Raw genomic sequence first — 25765 nt, forward strand, 5'->3', positions numbered from 1 at the left:
AGGATTGTATCTGAGTATGATTTTCCAAGTTATATTGTCCTAAAAGTCTGTTCCTGTATCTTTGAGTGGGAGAGCATTGATCATGGAAGAGTCATCAACATAACCATTCTGATCTGTTAATGAATGATGACAAGTTCTGAAATATCCCCCTTCCTTGACTGAAGTATACTGGCCATTCCTTGTCATCTTGATGGTATCTGTGATATTAAGTGAGGAGGGAAAAAAAATCTATAACATCTTCAGAGGATCTATGAGGAAAAAGAGTATTTTCTCTAGGTCATTGAATCCTCTAATTACAAATTTAGCAGAATGCAGTAAAGCAAGTTGCTGTGAAATGTGTTTAACTTCCCCCAAAACCCCTGTGGAGGCTAAATTGGCAACTGCATCTCTGTTGCTATATAGAATGTACACTATCTGACTGTCTTAAGAAGAATTTCTGGTCTATATCTCTGTTCATGAATATAATAACCAAAAATATCTAAATTACTGAAGTCAATACAAGTTTTGACAAAGCTCCCTTGATGTACAGGAGTGTATAAATCTTGTACAAATCAATCTACTTCTGTACACTCTGTCAATGTCTGCCTTCTCTTCTGTGCATGGATTGTTCTATAAAAAAACTCTGTTTTCCTTTTATACTATAGAATCAATTACCTTAAAAAAATCCTATCAGTGAGAGATCATGATTCAAGACACAACAGAACCCTTTTGAAAATTTTCTCCCCATTTAGAATATTCTTAATAGTACTGACATGAGTTGTGGATGAAAACCCATTTTTCTGATAAATTTTAATCCAAGGGAGAATATAAACAGGAAAAAAGAAAAATATTTATATTAGAAATGTTGTAATACAATGGGTTAGGTTTAATCTAGGTTAATAGATGAACAGTTAGCTTTAATGCGTTGCTGTATTTACAGCATAAAAAGGTTTTTTTGAGAAATATGAGCCTTATATCTCCATGAGTCTCTACTGAAGACAATAAAACTTTTGAAATAATATGAACAGGGTTGCAAAGTGAACTATTTAATGATTTAAATTAGACATTTAAGCAGTAAATTCTAATGATTTAGCAATGATGGAAAAACCCTTAAATCTCCTAAATCTTCACTGTTCCAGAAAGTCCTTGACTTTTTTCCTTAATGACATGAGGCTCTTCTGTACTTCTTATATTCTATCATAAAATGCAAAAAGTTAAACAGACATGAGAAAAAAGCATACTAGTGTAAGAAAAAATATGCATAAAGATATGTATATTTTGATTAGACATATTATTCATTTTCTCAGCCTTTATAATAATACAATTTAAAATGTTAGAGTATGCATTTGAAAATAAATATTCCCCAAAGTTTACCCAATAAAACACAAACAAATACCTTGGGAGATTATTTTAACTTTCCATAGTGCTTTTTAAATGTAGTAGAAAAACCATAGTCTATTGCATATGTTGCACCTGCAAAAGGAAAACACTTACTGGAATTAAGTTAATCTGGGCTTTCAAAGGAAGAACTCTGATGTTTCTTTGGAAAGAAAAATGAAACTCTTACAAAAGTCCTGCATAACCTCATCATCCCATTATTAAGGCTCAGACATGCTTGCCCAAAAGCACACTGCATAAAGAGCATCAGCAAAACTCTTCCCAGCTCTGGTAACAGAATTGAGCCTGACATCGATTCCTGTTGTCCAGTAGGAATTTCAGTCACAAGGAGGGAGAAGGCTAGCCAAACTACCTTAGCTGTGTTGGTTTGGCTCTCACTAGTAATGGCTGTACCATAAAACATCAGTGCTCCCCTGGGAATTTAAGTAATTATCCTTATCATATTTGCATCATATTTACCATTGACCATTGTCCAGTAGAGTTTCTTTTGCTGGTCTTGTTATGGAAGTTGTTCTGTCATCTTTTTTGACTTGCCATGCCTACTCTGGCTTCATCTCTCTTGTGGTTTTATTCCTTTGCTCCACACTGTGCTGTTTAGTGAGGGCAACATATGGGCCATGCTATTAGCAAAGAGTTCTGGTGCTTAATGCAACAGAGCAATGAAAAAGAAGTCTATAATCACTACATGAAGAAATAAGAAACATTTATGTAGGTCACATGAAAGCATTAGGAATTGCAAGCATGGTATTTCTATTGCATAGATTCTGCAGACCTCAAAATTATCTCCACAAGCAATCTTCACAGCTGCCAAACAGTGTTTCAGACTGGGATTTGAAAACAGTGAAGCAGTTTCAAAAAAAGCAGAGTCGAGCTGGAGAGATTGCCTAGGCCTTCAGGGTGTGCTATATCTCCAGTGATCTGAATGCCCCAAGAGAGTTTCACTTGCCCAATATGAAAAGAAATTCTATTTCCTTACTCTGCAGAAAAAAAAAAAAAAAAGAAAAAAAAAAAGTAGTGTCATTTAAACAGAGCTTTGCAAATAAATGCACTTCATTTTGGCCTAAACACTCACCTGTAAATTAGAGAGAGCACATTTGTGCATATGTGCATGCACTTCTTTGTTTTCGCGTGTGAACAGAAGCAATTGTAGGAACTTTATGAACTTTGGATTAATACTATTTAGGTTTCTTTGATCTTTCTTGGCCTTTCAGCAGTTTGGCTGAATCAAGACAGAATTATTTCTCACAGAGAAAGTAACCAGACCAACAAGGACTCTCTTACCCCAGAAAGAGATTTTTTTATTCAAAGAGAGAGCTAAGGTCAATTTTTACTTGAAATTTAGATTTAATCTTAAAGGTATGAGTTTCCATGACATCCTAAACTAAGCAGAAATACATCCTTTCATTGTTTATTCATTTCTCCAAAAGCTTTGTAACTCTTAGGGGATCCTATTTTGTGAATGGGTGTTAAATTGTTTAGAACCAAAAGTGCAACTGACCAGTCATTTTCAGTCTCTACCCTAAGCAACAGACCAAAGGGAAAGAAAAGAAATATCATCAAAAACTGAAATGTAATGAGTTATTCTAATATTTAAAAGGATATCCAACTCACACTGAAATCAACAACAAAACTTTTTTTGAGTCCAGCAGAGAAAGGATTTCAGTCACCAAGTAAAACAAAGAGGAACTGTAATCCCTTCAAAATTAATAAGGAAAAAAATTTTAAAAGGCAGCTTGTGTTTTGCTTGAATGGTCCTTTAAAATTATGCCAATGACAGCTTAAGGTGTACAGAGCTGCTTGGACAAAAATGAAATGAATTCTTATCCTGAATGAAGTCACTGTGTTCAGTCTGAATTACGGTTTCTCAGGAAAAGATGAATTAATGTTTGTTTTGTTCTGTTTTGTATGTCAGTGAGTATACATGTGTCTCTGCTGATCCTGAGCTCTGCCAGGACTGGAATCTGTAGGCAAGAAAAGCTGTTGTAGCATTTCACAGTCAGGCAATAAATATCCCAAGTCTCTCACAGGAACTTTCCTCCTGAGGTTTCCTCACAAGAGGGTTTTCGATAAATGCAAATAAGCCTCATATAAGGATCTGAACTTTAGAAAGCTAATGTGGACCCAAACATCTCCAAACTTCTGGTATTCAGTTCCACTAGTTAGTGTTTGCTACATGCATGCCTCTCCAGCAGAAGGAATCTGTGGCTATATTTTGCTTCCCTGCTTACCTCAGTTTCTCTGACACGTTGGGATGAGCTGAGAGTTCCTTCCAGAATCAGACTTTCCATAAGAACATGGACCATCTGGAGAAGTATAGTAAAGAAGCTCTAAGATCACCTTCTTCGTCCTTCTTCCAGTGCAGCATTTCTGTGTCACCATGCCCCGTAACTCATGTGCATCTCTAAATTTAGATTCCACTCATCACTGGCAGAGTAGCACACTGGTCTTACCAGGCCTGATTTCAAGTGCCACATTCTTAGCGTGCTTCTGTTATCTCCCCTCCCACCATTGTCCAAGAATTAGCTGCTCTCCTATGAGAATAACACAAAGACAAGGTGCTGTCAAGATGGGTGGAGAAAATTCAGATTGAAACACCCCTTTCTTGGTCTTTGTTGAATCTTACTTGGATTTCTACTGGCCTTGGTCCTTCATCCCTTATTAAAAAAAATAATTCCATCTCAGAGGTTACTTTGCTGCAAGGTCTGTTCTGTTCAATCCAGTCACTTTGCAAGAAAATTATTCTATGCTACTTCTTTTTATTTTTCACCCAGGAATAAGTTTTTTACCTGAATGTCTCATTCAGTAGTACATCACTGCTTTAATTCACAATACTCATGTTCACTGGACTCCTTCTTATGCTACATAAAGCTCAGCTTCTGCATAGAGTCTACAGAAAAAAAACTTGACTAAATGAAAAGTCCATTGCTGGCCTTGCTGGCTGATTCTGTCATGTACTCTTCCAGCTGCATAGGTCCTTATTTCATTCTTGTAAATGCATTGCAGGGTTTGGAGAGTGAGGTCTTTTTGTACTCATATGTTTTACACGGTCCATGAAGTATGGCTCAGGACTAATGCTACTGGTGAAAAAATCCTGTTAATTAAGAAACAGTAGCAATAATAATAGATTTTTCAATTGTTAATTGCACTTGAATTTCATATTGTGGTCAATGCCAAATCCTCCAAAGCACATTGTGTTTCCTTGTGTAACCCCTAATTTGTGCATATTAGGATCCCTCTTGTAGTTGGCCCTATGTAGTTCTGTAACTGTTCTGAGCTAAAAAAGTAAGTGCTTTCAATTAACAGATGAGGTTCATATTTTACAGAGCAAAAGACCAGCCTAAATTCCTATTTAATTATTTGCTCTGCCTCTTAATTTAGCTGTGTACATATCTGCATAGAGCCCACTACATTAACTGCTTTAGAAATTACAAGCTTTGCTGGTGTTAAATATACACTTAATATACAACATTCTAAATGTGAGCTGTTCAAATTGGGAGGAAATATATTTATTCAAGAAATGGGATTACTTCCTTAAGTCAGAAATGGCTCTTTCCATAATACCCATTTACCATCACTCTTATTTACAGAAATTTCTCTCAGTAGTAGCTGTAAGGGGCACCAGTGGGACTAGATGCAGCTGAGATGTGAATGGAAGCTCAGTGACTGTTTTCCTCAGACTTGAGCAAGAGTGCTTATCTTGCATTAGGCAGCAAAATAGGGGGCCCAGTCCTTTAATACCTCCATGTAATCATCCCCCAGAGACTTCATAACAAATATAGAATCTCAAAGTTGCCTGGATGCTGAATAATACAAATTGAGAGCTTGATGGAAGAAAATTATGTCAGTGGGATTAATTGATAGAATGATTTGGCAATAAAGATTCTGCAGCCATGGATATCATCATCTTTGCTTGGGTTATTGGCAGTAGTCATTCCTGCCACTTCCTGTATATCTTCTATAAAAAGCTTCACTTCTCAAAGCTCAGCACCTCAGCTTGTGATTTTCAAGATGTATATGGCTCCAAACCTTGCTGTGCAAATTAAGGCAGATTTCATGTGGTTTTTACTAGACCCCAGAGGCATGCAAAATGCTACAAGTTCAAAGGCAGAAATGGTCTCAGATTAAAGAGAATCTTGTTGTAAGGACCTTGGGCTTACAAATTATTCTCATGCATCACCTAGCACCAGAAATTTAAGAAACCAAAAAAATCAATCTAACTCACCAGAACTGAGACACTCAGAAAAAAATGGACATTACGGAAGTCCGAGCACACTTCAACATCTAATTACTATTAATAAAGCCTCATGGAAGGAAAACAGAAGGAACCTCTTCTCTGTCAGTAAATGACACACACTTCGTATGTGTAACAGTTTGATTAATTCAGGCAGAGTATGCAAGTACTTAAACCACATTTTAGAAATTAGAGTAGATCCACATTACACGTGGAAATAATCCACTGAAGAGTCATAGGTGGCACAGAAGAGTGGAGCTGTGGAAGAGCTTTTGTGAAATCTGAAGGTGATTCCATTTCAACCAGAGAGGCACAATGCCTAGTACAAATCTCTGAAGTGTGTCAGGGAGAGAGAGAGATAGGCAATAACAAGAATATTATAGTATACAAGAATATGAAGTTCCAAATAAGTTAGTGTAGGATAATCACTACTCTGATGCTCTACACATACCTAAGAAACCTCACAACACAGAGGAATTTGTAGCTTGAAGTGTAGTGTAGTGCTCAGAGTTTCAGGAGGAAGAATAAAGCGCATAAAACTTAGAGAAACATTCTGTAGAATGTACGTGAGAATTTTCTGAAGACAATAGCGAGAGAAAGGCATTGAACAAATCTGTTTAAAACAAGAAAGAATTGGCAAACATCTATATTATGCTTGATGTTAAAAGTAATTGTCAGAAAATCAGCAGAAGTATCATTTGAGGAGACCCTGAATATTGATAAATACATTGCCTCCACAATAGGCAAAATAACTTTATTTATGAAATTATCATAGAAACACTGTGGAATTCAGGTACTCTATAAACACAGCAATTTTTCAATTTTTCAAAATTCAAACACACAGATATCTTTTAGTTTAGGTAAAATGTTCTACAATTTTTAATTTTTTCCCCTGTGTGTATATGTTTTTTCCATGCAGAAGAAAAGTCTGTTGTGGTACCTAGAGAAGAGAAAAGTAAGTTGCTTTTTGTTTTGTTTTGGTTTGCTTTTTTTCCTTTTTCTTCATGTTAGTTTTGTGCAAGGGCCAGGAGTATATTTGTTTCTTGGATTTGAAAATATTCCTATTCCTTAAATAGTTTCAATTAAAGTCTCTTGCTTAAAGTCTTATGGTTCTATCTTTTGTAAGATAATAAATCTTGGTTTCTTATCCACATTTGTAACACTAAAAGATCGCAAAATGAAAACTATAGTTTCACTAACTATGTATGAGTATCAATACCTGAAGCATGCAGCACAAACTGAAGGTAACAAATTTGTCTTTTTATGGATGAACAATTAAAAAAGCACTTAGATTAGCTATTCTTATACTCTTGTATTCTTTCCCATCAAAAAAGGGATTCATTTCCCAAAGGAAAAATAAAAAATATAATTTTCTCATATCCTTTACCAAACTCTCAACTTTATAATTCAAAACGTTCATGAAATAAGTAATTAAACTGTTTAAGCTTGTTTAAAAAAAAATTCTCCTTATTTCTATAATTGCCCTAATAACTGCCAAAATCAAGGCAGATGCTTCTGAAATAATGTCGTGTAGTTTTGTAGATGGTGCTTTAACAACAATTCTCCATGAATAAGAGAAGCCCTGTAATGACAGTTTCAAAGATTCAATTAGTAAAAGGGGTAATAAAGGTATATTGTATATGCAGGCTTTTCATGGCATTCTACACTTGTTCCCAAGTACCATGTGCAAGTTTTTGCTGTCGTTCAGTCAGGTCTTACAAAAGAAGCAGAGCAAGTGAATGGCTATTGAATGACCACAATAAACTCTTCGTTACACCAAGTTAATGGGCATAGGTTCTTGAATTAATGTTTAAGTAATAATCTGGTGTGCATATTTGTTCCAGTTTTATCCTTAGCACCACATTCACTCTCTGGGTATTAAGCTGTACTTCTGAGCTGCTGACAATAAGTGACCAACTTGTCAAATCTTGAACATATTGCAGTTAGTGGATGCCCCATCTCAAATACATTTATACATACATGCATATATACATGGTTGTTTGTGTGTTTCTGTGTAAAAGTAGCCAGCTGAACTTCAATTTCTATTTTTAGAGAGAAAAGAGGAGAAGAAAAAGAGTGATGAAAAGAAGACTGTGACTGAAACTAAAGTGAAAGGTATGGTTTGGAAACATTTCTTACTGGCCTCATTCAGCTTTTACTCACACTTCTGGCTCATTTCCCATTGTTTTCTGTTAGTTTAATCCTATGCTACTGGCTGCATTGTACTTCTCTTGGTTACTCAGTCACTATTTGCATGTTTCCACTTCTTCTGTATCTAATGTCTTATGTGTCCAATATGTTCAGCATCCAATATTACCTAAACTCATTTTCTGACAAATGAAATGTCCTGTTTGGTGGCCATCAATGGGCTTTTTAAACAATTTAATGGAGTCCATATTTAACAGGACATAGTTATGCTGCAATACAGAAAACTCAGGGAAGATATCACTTAATTGATTGCACATCAGTTTCTGAAGGTGGGGTAGATCTGTTTGTTTTATACAATCACAATTGAGACTTACAGCGACCAAACTGCAAAGTCATGATATCCATCTAAATAATATTCCAATCATAAACTGTCAGAAAGAATCTAAAATCCACTAAGGTGTTGCTTCATGCGAAATATTTAAGTCATTCATTATTTTTTAATAATCTCATTGCTACTGGAACTTAAGCTAGAAGCTGCCACATTCATGCACTGATGATCTTTGCCTAACTTTTGATGAATTATTAAGGGTCCAAATCATCCACAGTTGATTCATACTGATTAATTTTCATTCTCAGCTGATTGCTCTGTGGCTAGTTGGGTGCGAGCGCTATAAGGGAATAGTCTGAACTCCCAAATAAGTCATATTTTTTTCAGTATGTGCCCACCAGGACTTGGTTGACTGCATATTTGAGTGTATGATTCAGAGTTCTAGCACATCAAATTACTCTCTTTAATTAAATCTTAGAAAAAACAGGAAAAAAGGAGAAAGCTCATGAGAAGACAGCTGTCCCTGAAATTAAAAAAGCAGGTAAGAAATTGAACTCTGGCTTTCTCTGCAATGGTATCTGACTATTTAGTGTAATCACTTTCAAGTTTTAAGGATTTGAGATAAGGGTGTATGTAGCACATTATCATTCAAGAATCCAAATGGAGAGATAGATAGATAGATAGATAGATAGATAGATAGATAGATATCACAGTATATATATATATATATGTTTATATTATATTATTATAGATATCTGTATATATAATACATGTAATTTCCTGTTCTATGATCTTGAGACTTTTACAAATATAATTTGTAAATATAAATACATTTACAAACCAATTACAAACACTGCTTTCACTCATACACTTAATTTATCAAGAGCATAACTAATTTCAAAAGCTACATGGCCGAGACTGAATGGAGAGTATATATTTTCCATTAATTATTTTAAAAATACAGATTTTTTTTTAAGTCATAAATGGAAATATTACCATATAAAAATAGATGGTTATTTTCTGAATTTTTACTCATGCCCAGAAAAGAATTTTTTAAAAGTTTAAATTAGTGAATATCCTAAACCTAATTGATTGTTTCATGCATAGAAATATAAATATTTGGGTCTTGTCTACACGAAAAATGCTGTATTTTTCTTCCCCATTATTTCAGTAAATCTGCAAGTATATTTAATGTGGAAATGCAAAAGTGTCTCAGTAAATGACACAGCCTGCAAAACGGTCTCATTAAAATCAAGGAGAAACAAAATGTTCAGTGGTTGGTCACCATCTGAATACCTAGAAACACAGATTCAAATTGATGCTTTATCTGTCACTTTCTATATAACATTCTACAAGCCCTCAAGTACACAGATTAACCTTTCTGTAGATTAGTGCAATGCCTAAAGCCACGGAGAAAGGTTCAAAATAGGATGTAAATATTCAGGGCTATATTTACTATGTCCTCAAGGCAAACCTTGCATTCTGTTTTCTAGTTATTTAAATCTGTTGAATGTTGTCAAAAGTTGAAAGTATCTATATCCCATTGTTTACTAATATTGTGATTTACATATGCAAATTTCAATAAGCAACTGGTTTCTTTGCCACTGAATCATATGTGGACTGCATAAGTTTTCTTATTCAAGCGATTATGGATGGGAAGAAAAATAGTAATTTATGTTTGGGAAAACATAAAAATGCACAGATTACCTGGGACAACTATATTGGTAGCCCCATATTTAAATATGTCTTTTATAGTAGGAAGTTGTACACACTGGGGAAGGGATAGGGATGAAAGAGAATATTCTTTTACTAGTTAAGTTGCATATTTTAATGTATAAACACAGGTTTTAAAAGAACATAAGCTAACAATTCAAATATCTTTTGTAATTTTATTCTGGTCCTAAGCTTGTATTTCACTTGAGAATACAGAATTGTAAAAGATTACATTTTATGGCAGAGCTGCAGCATGAAGTTATTAATATGTTCATCTTCAAAAGCAGTTGCTAAATCCAGTGAGTCATCCTTTGTAGCCTAATGCTAGAAAGACACAAATTAGACAAACCAAGATATCTACATATTTCTGTCCCTTTTATTAGCTCTGTAAGTTGCTGCATTTTTGGAGTTTACTAGCCTTTGTGTAAGAGGATGGTAATTCATAATGTATTCTAGCTGCACGTGTTGCTGTTATTCCTCTTTCAGCTTGTTCTTTGAATGCATATGGACTTTCTACCTTTGGCAGCACCCATTGTTATCCATAATATGTTTTAAGCCTGAAATAATTGCCATATTTGATCAACAGAATAGTAGTGCATAGCCCAGTTTTGAAATGAGGCACCTCAATGTCTTTACATAATTTGGACACAGAAAATCAACCTCAGAACATTTGAATCAGCAGAATACATAAGCATCCAAAAGCAAATAAAACCTTCCAGTTTTCTTACCTTTTCCCTTTAAAAGGCTAGGCAGAGGCCATTGCATTGAACATGAACTCCTCACCCTAGTTTTCAAACTCTTGCATTGCCTCTGAATGTCTCTGGTTGGTGTCGCATTTTGCGTCCCCTGACCTTTGCAATCCATGAAGCTGAGGTGTTTTCAGGGCAAGCTGCCTTCTCACTGCCACCCACACTCATCCCCACACCAGTGGGCAGCTCCTTCTGCTCCAGGGTCCTCCTTGCACCCAAGTCCCACTGCTGCTCCACACCCTTGCACAGTTTCTCCCAGAAGACTCATGTCTGGCTGGAGGCCCATTAACCAGGCATTCCCTATGGAGGAATGGTGGCATGTACAGGCTGTCAGGCTCAAGAGAGAGAGAGAAGAAGTGGTGCTCTGAAAGCACTAAGTGATAAAAACATCTCTAAAATAATGTTCTGAGAGAAGCACTTCTCTATATTCCTCTTCATCTCTCTTGGTCTAACAAGTAATGCTTGTAATTGCAAATACTGAATATATTTTCAGATTAATATTTTAGATTGGTCCTTTGGTCCAAGAGACAATTTTATCTCTACTGCTACCGGAATGGAGGTTTTTTTATTGCACTTCATTAACTGCATCCCTGTGATATTTTTATTTGCATGCCAGCTCACTCTTTCTCCAATTCTCTTTCCCTCTATTTTTCTCTCTCTCTCTCTTCCCCCCGCCCTCTGCTGCTGCAGAGAATCAAGAGTCATCTAATATGAAATGTCCTCAGTCTTTAGTACAGAGCAAACTGGATGACTCTTAATTAGCTTTTAAAAATGCTTTATAGATAAAACCACATTAATCCTCTGACCTTCAGCTCATACAAAAGCATTGTGTTAATTATCCTGAGAAATAGATAATTCCATTGTTACAAATTCAGAGGTCTAACTTAAACAAACATAATCATCAGAAACAAGGGTCTGGCACAGTCAGACTCCAAAACCTTTTACAAAAATCTATCCAGTGCTACCCTGGATAGAGAAGGAGCTGCATCTCCAAATCCACTTTAAGGGGCTTGCTACACCTCAGCAGGTGTAAACCTTTGCCAGGCTCTCCCAAAGTTTGTTCTGGTGCTTGGGACACATCAGCCCAGGGGGCTCCAGTCTGCAATCTGACTGAGAAAAGGGACCCTCTGTGTTAAAGCTTGGTGTCCAGCCCTACATGAAAATGAATATACAGAGTCTGGTGCTTTCAGGCACTAATAGTTTACTTGCAGATTTTTTCCTGATGGTCCCTTTCCCAGAGTCTCAAGCTTCCCTTCTCCTTCTTGAATCAACTTTCCTAGAAATTATATTCACACCAGCCTTTGTCTTTGTTACAAACTCCTTTCCCACTTTATTTTGCTTCTCAAAACAAATCACATATGTAAAATGAGTTTATAAAGCAATAATGGTGGCCTGTATCATCACATCATTTCCTACCTAAAATTCTGCTTCAACTGTCATTAATGATCTTCCTGTTATTCTTGCAATTTTGATAACAAATCTTGTAACTGCTTTAGGAAGATAGTCAGTGTCATTTTCTCCACTTTCCATATGGTGAAATTCAGGTACAGAATGCAATCCAGGCCAGTTGTCCACATATTTATCTTCTGTTTATACATGTCTTCTGAAAGATAAACCAATGCTAGCTGGATTAAAGATCCCAAATTTTTGTAAACTTTCACAATTTCCCTTGTGTTAACCCAGAGACATCAGACAATGCAACTGATGTCTAGGAAGAAAATGATTTTGCTAAAATCATAAAGCCTTATCAGCAGGACTACTGTTCAAGAATCCCTTGGTTCTGACCTCAGGGACATATATTTTAAGACCACCACACTTAAATACCACCCTGAGCAGTTCTGGTGTGCAGATCTGCTTGTCCCAGATCAGGGAGCATGATCTGACTTCCATTTTGTTGTGTTGGTGTATGCATGCTCCCCACAGAGCATAGAAGCCCTTACAAAGGAGTATTGGAACCACTCCATAAATAAAGGAATTAGCTTGCAGCAGTTGCACACATATTTTTTGGATGCATCTCCCACACAATCACAGAATTATTTATGTTGGGAAAGACCTTTAAGATTATTGAGTCCGACTACTAATATAGCACTGCCAAGGCACACTAAACTGTATCCCTACACATTTGAAAATCTTTTAAATCCCTTCAGAGCTGGCAACTCAACCATTTCCCTGGGCAGCGAGCTCCAGGGCTTGACCACCCTTTCGGTGAAGAAATTTTTCACAACATCCAGTTGAAGCCTCCCCTAAACAGCTTGAATCCATTCCCTCCTGTCCTATTGCTTGATAACTGGGAGAAGAGACCAACACCCACCTCACTGCAACCTTCTTTTAGGTAGTTGTAGAGAGCAATAAGGTCTTACCTTGAGCCTCCTCTTCTCCAAGTTAAACAACCCCAGCCACTCCTCATTAGGTTTGTGGTCCAGACCCTTCACCAGCTCTGTCTCCCTTCTCTGGATGCACTCCAGTACCTCAATGACTTTCTTGAAGTCAGGGGCCCAAAACTGAACAGAGGTTTCAAGGTATGGCCTCAGCAATGCTAAGAAGAGAGGGACAATCTCTTCCCTAGTCTTGCTGGCTACACTATTGCCGATGCAGCTCAGGATACCATCAGCCTTCTTGGCCAGCTGGACACACTGCTGGCTTACTTTCAGCTGGCTGTCAACCAACATCCCCATGTACTTTAGTGCCAGTCAGTTTTCCAGCCATTCTTCCAACAGCCTGTAGGACTGCATGGGTTTGTTGTGACCCAGGTGCAGGACCTGTCACCTGGCCTCATTGAACCTCATACAATTGGCCTCAGCCCATCAATTCAGTGTGCCCAAATCCCTCTCCAGAATTTTCCTGCCCTCCAGCAGATCAGCACTCCTGCCCAACTTGGTATTGTCCAAAAGGTTGACTGAGGAGCACCTGATCCTTTCATCCAGATCACTGATAAAGATATTAATATGGTAAAGATATATCTATGAGGCATGATACTGTGTCATATGTTTCACACCAGGCTGTGTTAGCAGAGCTGGGGAGTGCTGATGTCTCTCTTTAGATAGCACAGTAAATCTTTGCCTCCTGAATAGGTAAAGTCTCTGGGGGCTTAAAATTACAGACACCAAGCTACATTTTAATTATGGCACTGTAACAACCAAGTGAAGTCTCTCTGCAGTCATGAAAGAAGCGAACTAAAAGTTTATCTTGGACATAAAAATTGAAAACAATATCTTATGACTGCCGGAAAACTTGGATAACCAGGTTATTCTCACTACTCTGTTTCCCAGTGAGATCAAGACAGCAAGAAAATCTGTCTTTAAGTTTGTCTTCTTGGAAGAAGAATATTATTAGTAGGTAGAGCAGAGTGGAGGTGACCAGACAAGAAGCAAACATGACTGACCATGTACCAGCAAATTTTTGCATGGGTTGATCACAGATGCATTTTCTTTAAAGGACAGTCCTTGTAATTTGAAAACAAACCCACAATGGTTTGGTAGGAAATGGAGGGCAAAGTCCATTTTATACACCAATAGTATCTTCTTTGTTATTGCCCTGTTCTGGCAGGAAGAGAAATTCCCTCAATCATTTTTAAATTCCTGGTCTGAACAGTAATTTAAAAAATGCATTTAATTTTGTGACTACCTTGTCTCAGCTTCTACCTTTTCAGTCTTGATATTAAGCCTTCCATTACAATAAAAGATCCACTACTGACACCTGGTGGCAAATTATCTTTTTATTTCAATCCATATGCCTAAGGGGTTTTTTGTTGTTTGCTTTCAAATATGGCTATTTAAAAAGAGTTTGCTGAAGTAATGATGAACTTACTACTTACCTCCCCCATGCTGCTTATCCTACTGCTTTCATGGCTAGAAAAATGTTAGAATGTCATCTAAATGTAACACTGTTTTCAGAATAATAATTTTGGAATGTAAATACTTTCAGTACAGCCAGAGAAGTAAAAATTAATTAAAATATATCATATTATATACATATTATAATATAATAAAATCTATAACTAGGGGAAAAAACATGCTTGGCTAACACACTGATCTAGAGAAGTAGATGCATACCAGACATGCTGAAAAGCTTTGGACTGATCTAACTGTAATAAATTGAATGTTTCATTGGGGACACAAAAGTTGATCCTAGATTTTTCCTGATGAGCAAGTGGGGCTGTAGGAAGACATTTGTAGGAATACATCTCTGTTTCCTCTCAAGAACAGAGTTTGAAACTCCTCACTCTACCCTGCCCACTGCCAGGAGTGTATTTCTAGCTGAGTGTCTGACAACGTTAAGCAGCCCAGCTTGGACACTGTGATGTGCCTCATGTTCCCTTGTATGAGAGATGCCACATGACAGATGCCAGCAGATGGGAGGATGATGTGTGTTTCAGAGGAGGCCACAATGTAAGGTCTGCAACAGCCAGTGAGATGTAGAGGCTGTCACAATTTAGGTTGCTTACAAGGAAAAAATGGAATTGTGAAATTAGAACAAGAGAACCTAAGGTATTTTGAAAGTGGTTGGTCACATACAGAAAATGAAATATGTTTATTCACAAATTTTCTTTCTTATTAAACAAATTCTGAGGAAAAGGTAAAAACTGAGTCACTTAGGAACTGGAGTGCACATGTAAGTGCTATGATGCATTTTGGATTGATCAAATGTGTTTTCAGAATGGCTGCTACAACAAGTAGAAGGTAGGCATTTTGAGTGGTAGAACCCTGTCTGACTCTTTTTTTTACCTTTTTATTTTTAATGATGAGAAGACACTGTATTGATTTGGCCCTGGCCAGATGCTAAACACCTAAACAGCCTCTCCTTCAGTCCCCTTTTATCAACATGAAGGGGAGGAGAACAGGAAGATCAAAAATGAGAAAACTCATGGGTTGAGACAAAGACAGATTAATAAATAAAATAAAGAGGAGAAATACAAATTCTGTAATTGCTCACCACCTTCCCAAGCAGAACAATGCCCAACCAGTTGAAGCAGAGTACACCCTTTCCCTGTTCCTCCTCTATTCTCAACTATTATTGCTGAGCATGGTATTATATGGTAGGGAGTACACCTCTGTATTTGGTGTATTCCCTACCATATGTTCCCTGTAATTTGGTTCAGATGTTCCAGCTATGTCCTCTCCAAGCCTTTTCCTAGTAGTAGGCACAGACAGAGTGGGAAGAAGAAAAAGCTCAGATGCTGTTCAAGCACTGCTTGACAATAGCCAAAACTCAAGTTTGCTAACAATGTCTGAGTAAAAAATCCAAACCACAGCATCATACAGGCTGCTATGAAGGAAATTACTTTCTCCCTCCCAGGTGAACCCAGAACAGGAACCTACAGTTTGCTTTTATTTGCAGCTAAATTTAGAAAGGTTAGGAGAAGAGACAAATGTAAAAATTAGGCAACAGAAATAATAAGCAATGAGTTGTTTTGTGATTCCTCATGCAGATGAATGTATAAGAGCAATAATTAAGGAAACACAATGTGTTATGAGTTGAGAGATGTTTTAGGAACAAACCACATTAAAGCACACACACACAAATCAAAGGAGGAACTTAATGACCTTAGAACTGTGTGATCCTTCTCTAAGTTGTTTCTTACCAATATTCTTTTGACAGTTTTCTCTCCTAGACTGCTCATCCATCTATACATTTCTGCAGAGCTTTGGCTTGTTGTGGGTTCATACAACCTTTAGCAAAGCCCCTGGCTCTGATTTCATCTTAATTATGATTCCAATTGGTAATATCATTATATGAATCAATGCCCATGCACAAAAGCTTATAAAACCACCTCGTTTTCCCAGATGGATGACTGCAGCTTCAGGTTTCATCTCCTCTACTACAGGCCAATCCATTCCTGACTAATAACTTGCTCATTACCCTATTCTGCATGTCAGGCCCATTCTTATTTTTCCCTTCCTACTGCTCTTCTCTGGCATCCTATTCATAATTCACTTGCAGTTTCCTGACATTTTTTCATTAGCAGATGCTTCTGCTTTCACAAACTATGCATGCAGCCATCAGCACTGGTAGCATTTACTAACCCACAGAAATGCTGGATTAGAATTCCTGCACACTTACCAGCAAGAGATGTGATTTATTCTTTTTTCTCTTACACAAACAGGGTTTAGGGGCATCTCTTAACTTTGATAACAATTTCCTGTTCATGGGGCTTTGTACAACAAAATCACAGAAAGAGGAGATGGAAATGACCTGCTAGGTCATCTAATCCTTCCTTCTGGCAATGCAGGATAATTCCTTACAGAATATCTTCAAGTGCTTTAACCAGTTTAGTTCTAAATGTCTGAAGTAACTAGGCCTCCATCAATTCCCACAGAAGATTATTCTACAACCTCATAGATCTCACAGTTAAGAAGTATTTCATTCCAGTCTGCCTAAATTTTCCCTTGCTTAATTTTATCCCATTACTCAGATTTATGTTCTCTTGTGACACCCAAATATAGTCTTTCTAACCTCAGGGCCCAGTTCCCTACTGTCTCATGTTATGTTGGCACTTACATTTACATCTGGAAGGTAGCTTTATAACTGACAAGGTGAATGGAAAATAGAGGTTGATACTTTTTCATACAGACATGAAATTATAAACCTTGTAACAGAGGACACTGACCATGGCCACACATCACCTGTCTACAAAGCACTGAAAAGACTGGAAGTTGCATGTAAAATTGGAGGAAGAACAAAAAAAAAAGTCGCTTGAGTTATTTACAAAGTAAGGATTTTTATTTTTTTTTCACAAAGAAGAATAAATTATTCAATTCATCTCTTCAGAAAGAGGTAACTTGGTTATTGTGGATACTAAGTACCTTTGCAGAAAAGAATAAACAAAAAAGAAAAAAAAATTCTGGCAACAACAGCTCCCTTTAACATAGTAGGGACAGTTAAACAAGAATGAATGACTGGGAGCTGAAGCTAAGTGAATCTCAACTGAAAATGAGGTACAGGTTCTTAACACTAAGAGTGATCAACTACCACAGCACAGGGTGGATATTGCTTTCCCTGGTGTCTGCAGTAGATGATTGTTTACCTAATGAAAAATACACACCAGCTGAAAATGTGCCTAGCTGAAATATAGGAGTCTCTGACAACACAATGTCAGACTAGAGAGCCTGATGGTGTGTTCTAGCCCTGAGCATTACAGAGGTAAACCCTCAGAGATATACATAATAAGCTAAAAGAGAATGTAGTGAAGAGTCAATGCAGAAATGCAGCTGGAGACAACTGCCTTGCAGGTTCTTTGGAAAAACAGAAATTCCTTTCTGCATTACTTTTATCAGCTGAGCACATGACTGGTGGTCATGCTCTAAGTATTTAGTCTTCCATGGAAAATAGAAAAGCCTGCTTTCCTAATTGACATTTCCAGAAATCCTCAAGCCAGACATGACTATTTAGTAAAAAATCAAATTGAATCTCCCCAAGCAGATAAAAACATAACAATAAAAACAGGTTCACAGTGAGGGAGAAGAGAAAAAAATCTGGCAGAATAGAGATGCAAACACAGCAGAAAGACAATTACCATGGTCTTCATACAACTTATTGTTAAGACAAAAGGCAGCTCAAACATGTCCTTCAAAGCACTCGGTGGACTTTGAATTCTATGCTCCATCATCATCAATGATTGACAACATGATTTTAAAGCATGCCGAAAGATGCAGCATGTATATCCTGGTGGATATACAAACACGTCACGGGGGGCCAGACACATAACTCCCATTGATTTTCTGTGAGAACTGAGCTCCTAAACACCTCTTCTGCTTTTATAACAAGGACTGAGGCTGCAAAGTCACCATGGTGTTTCTTGCCTTATTACCTATTGAAAGAGTTTTTCAAGTGGGAATGGTAACATTAATCTATACCAGAACAAAACCAAACACTTGTGCCATTCCAGGACATGGTTAGCTTTCAGTGTTCAAAAGATAGAAATTAGATGAAAGAGAGAAAGAGCTAGAAAAATGTTTTTCCTACCTTCCCCTTGTTTCTCCTTCACCTCACAATAAGAACTGACTCAGTCTTAAGATTGACTCTTCATTGCAATTGATGAGGTGACTCTCAGATAGAAAACTCAACTCCAGTTTACTTTACTAGGAATCAGCTTTAGTGGAAATTGATCCTTTCTCATGCTTGCCCCCTTGTCATGTGAAAAAGGAAGATTTTCTTAAACCCTTAATGTTTGATTAGTCTGTCCACGTCCCAAGAAAATTGAGACCCTTGTACCCAACCAGCCTGTCAGTGTCTGTGGGAGGATGAATTGTAAGAGAATAGAGATAGTGCTGAAGGCAATCTTGCCCTTGAGGAGTTGCAGCCATACTAATTACCAAAGACTAGGAACAGCCTTGCCCTTAATAGGTCACAGCTGTGTCCACTAAGGATGAGTGTTATAAAAGAGTGGATTAGGCATATAAGAGGAGAGTTGGGGTTGGCTGGCCATGCTGTGAGGTGTAAGGGATAGGAAGGAGTCAGCCAGCTGGCCATGTGGAAGAAAGAGAAAAGGAGTCAGTGTTGTGAGGAGATGCCTGTGAGAACTCACAGAGAGAAGGTATGAAAGCTTTACAGTAGGATGATAAACTGATGGTGATAGTTCCTGTCAACTGGTGCCAAGCACCAATGCTGACAAGGGTCCCATTATGGGGACTGTTGACTGAGCATTTCCAGATCAGAGGGTGCTTGGACTGATTTGTTTGGGCTCACATGCCAAATAGAGAGACCCCCTCCTGGATCTCCACATCCTTACCTCTGCCAGTGACTGCTTGCACCCATTAAGGACTCTCATTCATTAATGGTTCACAGAATAGCACTCCATTAATAAAATTGTGACAGTTTTAGGTTGAAGGATTGCCAGTGATAGTGTCTGAATGCAAAAATGTATTCAAAGCAATGTATGAAGGAGATGATCATTCAGCATGCATTGAATACAGCTCCTACCCAATATGTGTCCCTGTGGGGGAGAAGAAAGGGTCAGGCCATTTGACTGAGCTCAGAAGTTATGATGGAGTCTTCCCTAATTTCTGGTGATTCTTAATTTACTTTTGTATTATTTATGTACATTCAGGCAGAGCTTGAGTGAGTTTAGTCATGCATCTATGCCTTTACTCAGTGAGGGGTGGTGGGTATCTCTGTATAATATCTGAGGTAATCTTGGGACTGGGACATGCATCAGTCCAAGGAAAGTGAATTTACCAGAGTTGCTGACTTCACAGCAGGTCTTCTTCCTTAATCTCTCTTGGTTTTCAGCTCTTATGTGGCTTATACACTAAAAAGTACCACTGAGTTCCTTCCTGTGCAAGGGTTTTGACAGAATCTGTCTGCAGTCTCCACTCCACCCTCTGTTTAGTCCACCTCAGATTATATTGTGTGAGACAGGTTGGGTATGTTGACCACATTCCACCCAGGCAGTAGCAACAGTATTTTCCCCTGTAATTTCCAGATTGGAAATATTTTTATTTACTTCCCATGCCCTCCTGCCCCCCCAATATGTTGTGCAAAGAGATCTCTAGCAGAGAAAGAGGTGAGTATTTGCTATCTGCTGCAGCTGCCCTGTCCATGAAATCTTAGTAGCAGATAAATAAATGCAGTGCACTTTTCAGTGGCTCTTTTGTAGAGTATTAGGAGCTGAATGCTTCCAAGTCTACACTGAGTATTGTTCCATCCAGATCTGACATTTTGTGTTTGTTCTTTTCTGTCTTGGAATGCACAAAGTAGGGAGAGATGTAAGAGAGGCAAATGGTGAATGATGTAGGTAAGACCTGGTTGACAAAGAATTAGAAATGGCAACCCTTTAATAAATATAGATAAAAGGGAGGGGGCTTGGGTTTGCACTACCACTCACTTTTTCATGAGTTGGTGAGAGAACTTTCCTTGAGCAAAGCAGAGGAGTAATTTAGTGTCTGACAGGCAACCTCTTCTGATGCTGTCCAGTCAATCTCATAAAGAACTTTTTGGGGAGATATGATACTAGGAATAATCAAGCATGAATGTGATAAATAATTTAAAACCCACACAGGCAACCAAATAAACAGTTTGCCTTTAGACTTTCAGGTATAGGGAAAGAACTACCTGTGCTGTGCAAGCAGCTGGGTGGCATAGCTTTAATTAAAGAACCTATTTTTTTTCTTCAACTCTCTTTATGCTGGTCTGGGGATTAATGTAATATTTATTTTTCCAGTCATATCCAGAAATAACAGGATTAGAATATGCCTATGTCTCAAACTATACCAAGGTAATCTCTTTAATGAAGGAAAACTGTTCTATGCCCTCAAAATAAGATGTATATCTGAGTCAGCAGGCCTGATATTTGGGATAATTAATCTATGTTAAATGTCCATGCACAGATGCGTCTACCAAGTTGAAATGATGTAACTATGCAGTATTATTTTCTGCTGTTGCTAAATAGATAAGTTCATGGCTTGACTCACAGTCAGTCAGGAGGAATCTTCAGAGTCTGAGATCAGGAGGATTTTCTTTCTTTTCTTTTGCTTTGCACTTAAAAAGAAAAAATATCTTTCCCTTGACCTTGAAATAAAGCTTTAAAAGCTTTTACTAAGTTTTGATGAGCACATATTAGATAAAGACATTCATGTCACTGAATTGAAAGTATACTTCAGTCTCTTGTGTGCCTTTCCCCTATAAAGGTTCATAGATCAGAGGTATTTCTGACTTTAAATATAAGCCTTTACCCTTCACTTTTAGTTATGATCCTTTCAGTAAATGTTCCCAATGGCCATGCTTGTTCTCCTGACCTGTTTTCCAAGAAGCAGAGCCAATTTTGTGGTTTGCTATGTTACTCTGAGAGACTAAGTCAGATAAAGTATTATTGAATTATTAGGAAAATAGAATAGGCAAATCTTCTATAACAGAAGAGCCATACATAACTGTGGTTAGAAAAGCATTGATTTTTAGCTTGATTGCAGTATGTTCTGCATGGAGTTGCTTTCTCATAGATTCTGTCTCATTTATGAGAGTGTAATTAGAGTACTGTGTCACCTATAAAGATGAATGGATGGACATTTCTTTATTTAAGATTTCCCTTCTCAAAGAGTGAGAATGTTGACATAATCTGTGTTCAGACATAAGAAAATATCTTCTTCCTAGTGATAATGCCTATAGATACAATCTGTACATCTATCTACCCAACAGACAGAAAGAAATGGAAATGTGTTGAAGAGTACAGGAAGAGATATCACAAGGAAGCGTAGCATACATGCACTTAACAAAGCCTATTCTAACCCAAAATTCTCTTCTGAATCATTCAAACAGTATTGGTGCTGACCTTTATTAAGAAAAGTTTGGAGTGCATCCCCCAGCTGTTTCAAGGAATGAAAAAAAAAAAAGCTAAAGAAAATTCTCATCTCTTATAATATTTATGCTAATTCAAATGAAAGGTTATTCCAGGGAAATATCCGATTCCTAAGTTTTAGGAAGTAATGTTATTACTCACATTTGCTACATAAAAACCGCTACCTTTTCTCGAAAGGACTGCAGTTTCTGGAATTAGCTGCACTTGCAGCTTCCTGTGTGTGGATGACTGCAAACTCATATCATGCTCCTGAGTTTTGCTTTTTTAAACCATACCTGATGAAGATTTTTTTAGGCTGTAAAAGACCTTTAAGCTTATTGAGTCCAACCTTGAACCCATCACTGCCAAGTCCACCACTAAACCATGTCTTCAAGTGAACATACATACCCTTGAAATACCCCCAGGGATGATGACTCAACCATTTCCCTGGGCAGCTTCTTCCAATGCTTGAGCATCCTTTTTGCAAAGAAATTTTCCTTAGTATCCAATCTAAACATCCTCTGGCACAACTTGAAGTCATTTCCTCTTGTCCTACTGCTAATTACCTGGGGGAAAAGGCCAATCCCCATCTTGCTACAACCTCCTTTCAGGTAATTGAGAGAGTGATAAGGCACCCCCAGAGCCTCCTTTTCTCAAGGTTAAATAAGCCCAACTTCCTCAGCTGCTCCTCACAGGGCTTGTGGTTCAAACCCTTCACCTGATCTATTGCGCATCTTTGGACTTATCCCAGTCCTCCAATGCTTTTTAAGTGAGGGGCCCAAAATTGAGGACATGATTTGAGGTGCAGCCTCACCTGTATTGAGTACAGGGAGATGATCCCTGCCATAGTCTGTCTGGCCACAGGATTTCTGATACAAATGAGGATACTGTTCATGCATGAGAATGTATTTAAGATGAACAAGTTTCTACCCGCTCTGCAGTGCGAGAGACTGAATTCATTCCAGGAATTACAAAGTAGAAAGGAGAAATCACCAATTAGTGGAACCACGAACCACTATTATACTTGAAATTGGCCATTTGTAAAGTGCAGGCTTTTTCTTACTGTAACTGAATCACTTGTCTGCTCACATCCCTCCTCTACTTGCTTTATTTTTTGCTCTATTGAGCTAACCCTTTTAATGATCTGGGGAAATCTGTTTGAGATAACATTTAGTATTTCATCCATGTGTATTGCCAAAACACTTTCTGAAAAGCTCTGGGGCTTTAGGTTACTATCTGCTTCTGATGCTCTGGTGCCCAGGGCTTGCAGGCACTCATTGGCTGCACTGAATATAGAGCTGCCTTGCAAATGGTGGTGTGAGGAGACACTGCAGAGACAAAACAGCACCTCCAAGGGCTGGTGATCAGAAGGGACTTGGAGACGTGAAAGCAATTTAGAAATTGTCAAAAAGCCTGCTACTCTGAGTGGAGAGGAAATACAGACAATGCTGAGGTGAGAAGATACTGTTCTCAGAGAATAGATGGAAAGTTTTGCATGTTTTTCCTGCTTCAGTGGAAAATTATCTGCCTACATTTAAGAGTATTATCACCAATTTTCCATTGTAATCAACAACGGAGGAATTTTAGTTAGCTAACTCCTTTTTCTACATTATTCAAGCACCTTTACATACCATATCAGTTATCAGTTCATTTTTAAATTTCTATCTTATAGTCCAGTCTCTTGTTGCTTGAGGAAATTTGATTTTGACACCCAGAAGCTCTGCATCTGCCCGTTTTACTCAGCTATAATAACATTATCTGCAGTTTCCCCTTTTTTTTGCATGCAGAAATCTCTGCAGGCAAAAGATAGTAATGCAAAACCTGTAGTCTGGGGTTCAAGGCTTACTGGTCTCCACCAATGAATTTCCCTGTCATTCCCATTATTCTCAAAGGAAGATAGTTAAACTCTGGTCAGAGAGTTTATTGTTGTCATGTAACAGGTCAGGAACAGCTCTGAAGCAGTGGTGGCACTGTACCTTGCTTTCCCTCGTGCACAACTTCAGCCTCATTGGTGAAATGAGATGCCTTTCTCATGCCCACCAAGAAATGTAATTTTGGAAAGGCAAAAGTTTTTGCCAGAAGTTGTCACAGAGCATATGGCAGTACCATGCTCAGTGATTAAGACAGGGAACAAAATTAAGTGTTGGTCGAAACACAGAACTTTGCATGTGGGAGAAATGTTGATATTTCAAAATAGCTCTTTTATTCTGTCAAATTGTAAGGGTTCAGTGATAATAAAAATTTAATCCTAGATTAGCATGAGCAATTTTGATAGAAACTTGATAGATTTTAAGTCTAGTAAGAAAAGAAATATTATTTCTTTCTTTCTATGTTGTAGGGAATTTTTAAAATCTTTATCATAAAATGGACACATTACACCAGAAAGGTGTAATTACTCTGATGTAACACCCCTATATGTGGGCATCTGCTGTTTCAGAAGTGCCTGAAATCAAAATTTAAAAGTATTCTAAAAAGCTTTTAGGTGTGGTAAAGTAAAAATTACTTCAATAATGCCATGTAATTAATGAAAAATTATGAAAAATAATATAAGCTAAAAAGCAACTTAGTAAGAAATTCTTAAAGGCACTTCAGGAATGAACACTTCCCAGAATTGTTGAAATATTAGTTGAAATCAATACTACATTGTGGAAAATAGTTTTAAGAACTCCAAGTAAATGAAAAAAAAAGTTAAACCACAGTATATTTTAATAGAATGTTTGACAATTCTTGTTTAATTACTATATGCTCAACAGCAGTTCATTTTGAAAAATGCTCAGCTATCTGGGGTGTGTTCGTCTGTTACCTCTGTAAATCACATTAGCTGCAAATTGTGCCACTTAATAAATTGTTCTCAAATTCTGCTACATCTGCTAGCTTGGGAGCAGACAGTAGTGAGACTGGTCTCTAGGCGACTTTAATTATGTTTTCCATTCACATGATGGAAGTTCTCAGCCATCAGATGCCACCTGCTATCATTTTTATTTCCAGTCATGTGAACCCTTGCTCAGGGCAGCAGAGGGAAGCTTAGCTGTCATATTTGTAAGATGCAATGTCATGAAAACTCTGCTATTGCATTGTACTTGCAAAGCCAGAACCAAGCTCCCAAAGCATGCACTTGATGGGCTGTGCTTTGATTGGTAATAACAGCCAGAAGCTTTTGGTTTTATTTCTGAAAAACCAACAGAGTTTTGACTTCAAAGCACTGGAAAACATTTTTATTTTCAACACAATTCTTTCTGATTCTTGAAGTTTCTGTTCATTTTTCTGCCATCTTCTCTTTTTGTTCTCTGACCTTTAATCACTAGATGAATTGAATACCTATGTCAAAATAACAATAGAACCAAGAAATGAGGCGAGATATGTGTGATTCTTACTAGGAACATTTTGCTTGGAGAACTACAGTCACGTTGTGTGAGGCATTTTCATCACACAACCTATTTTCTGTGGGTATGTGCAGACCATTAGCCAGTCAGTGGGGTTTGACTAAGTCCATTCTAGTATGAGATAATCAGGTACAAAACAAATTGAAAGTGTTAGCTGAGGTTTCGGGTGAGAATTACTCCTGCAGTAACTGCTTAACATCTTAATTTTTTCTTTTGATTCAGTGAATTGTATCTTCTAGAGGATCTGGTAATTCCCTGGGATCTTGGTGCTTAGTCCAGATCAGCAGCAGAAGAATCTATGGGGTTACAGCATGTTTGATTAAGATATTAGCTACCATTCAACTTGGACACTGTGGTTGCCCACTGATGTTGAAATTAATTTCTATTTGCAAATTTGATATTACCAACATGTTCTTTTCTAAGCTTCCAAATAGAAAAGTCATTTTAGATACAACATATACAAGAATTTTTCTAATTAGGAGGTTTTAGCTACTATTTTAGCATGGTTCATCATTATCTGAGCTATCAACATACAGTGTCTGAAATACTCATTTATCTGAATAATAG

The 25765-nt window shown here is 37.5% G+C and overlaps 1 protein-coding gene across 1 annotated transcript in view; it reads left to right on the forward strand.

Annotated features, from left to right (window-relative positions):
- Positions 1 to 25765, forward strand: part of TRDN (triadin) — a 189991-nt gene that overhangs the window by 67475 nt on the left and 96751 nt on the right. The window contains exons 11-12 of the mRNA XM_071437566.1: positions 7661 to 7723; positions 8563 to 8625. Of these exons, the coding sequence (XP_071293667.1) occupies positions 7661 to 7723; positions 8563 to 8625 (126 nt within the window). The remainder of the gene's footprint in view (positions 1 to 7660; positions 7724 to 8562; positions 8626 to 25765) is intronic.

This window comes from Agelaius tricolor, unplaced genomic scaffold (assembly GCF_023055355.1).
Source record: "Agelaius tricolor isolate 1412-34295 unplaced genomic scaffold, bAgeTri1.0.p SCAF_1, whole genome shotgun sequence".
Classification (NCBI taxonomy): Eukaryota; Metazoa; Chordata; class Aves; order Passeriformes; family Icteridae; genus Agelaius; species Agelaius tricolor.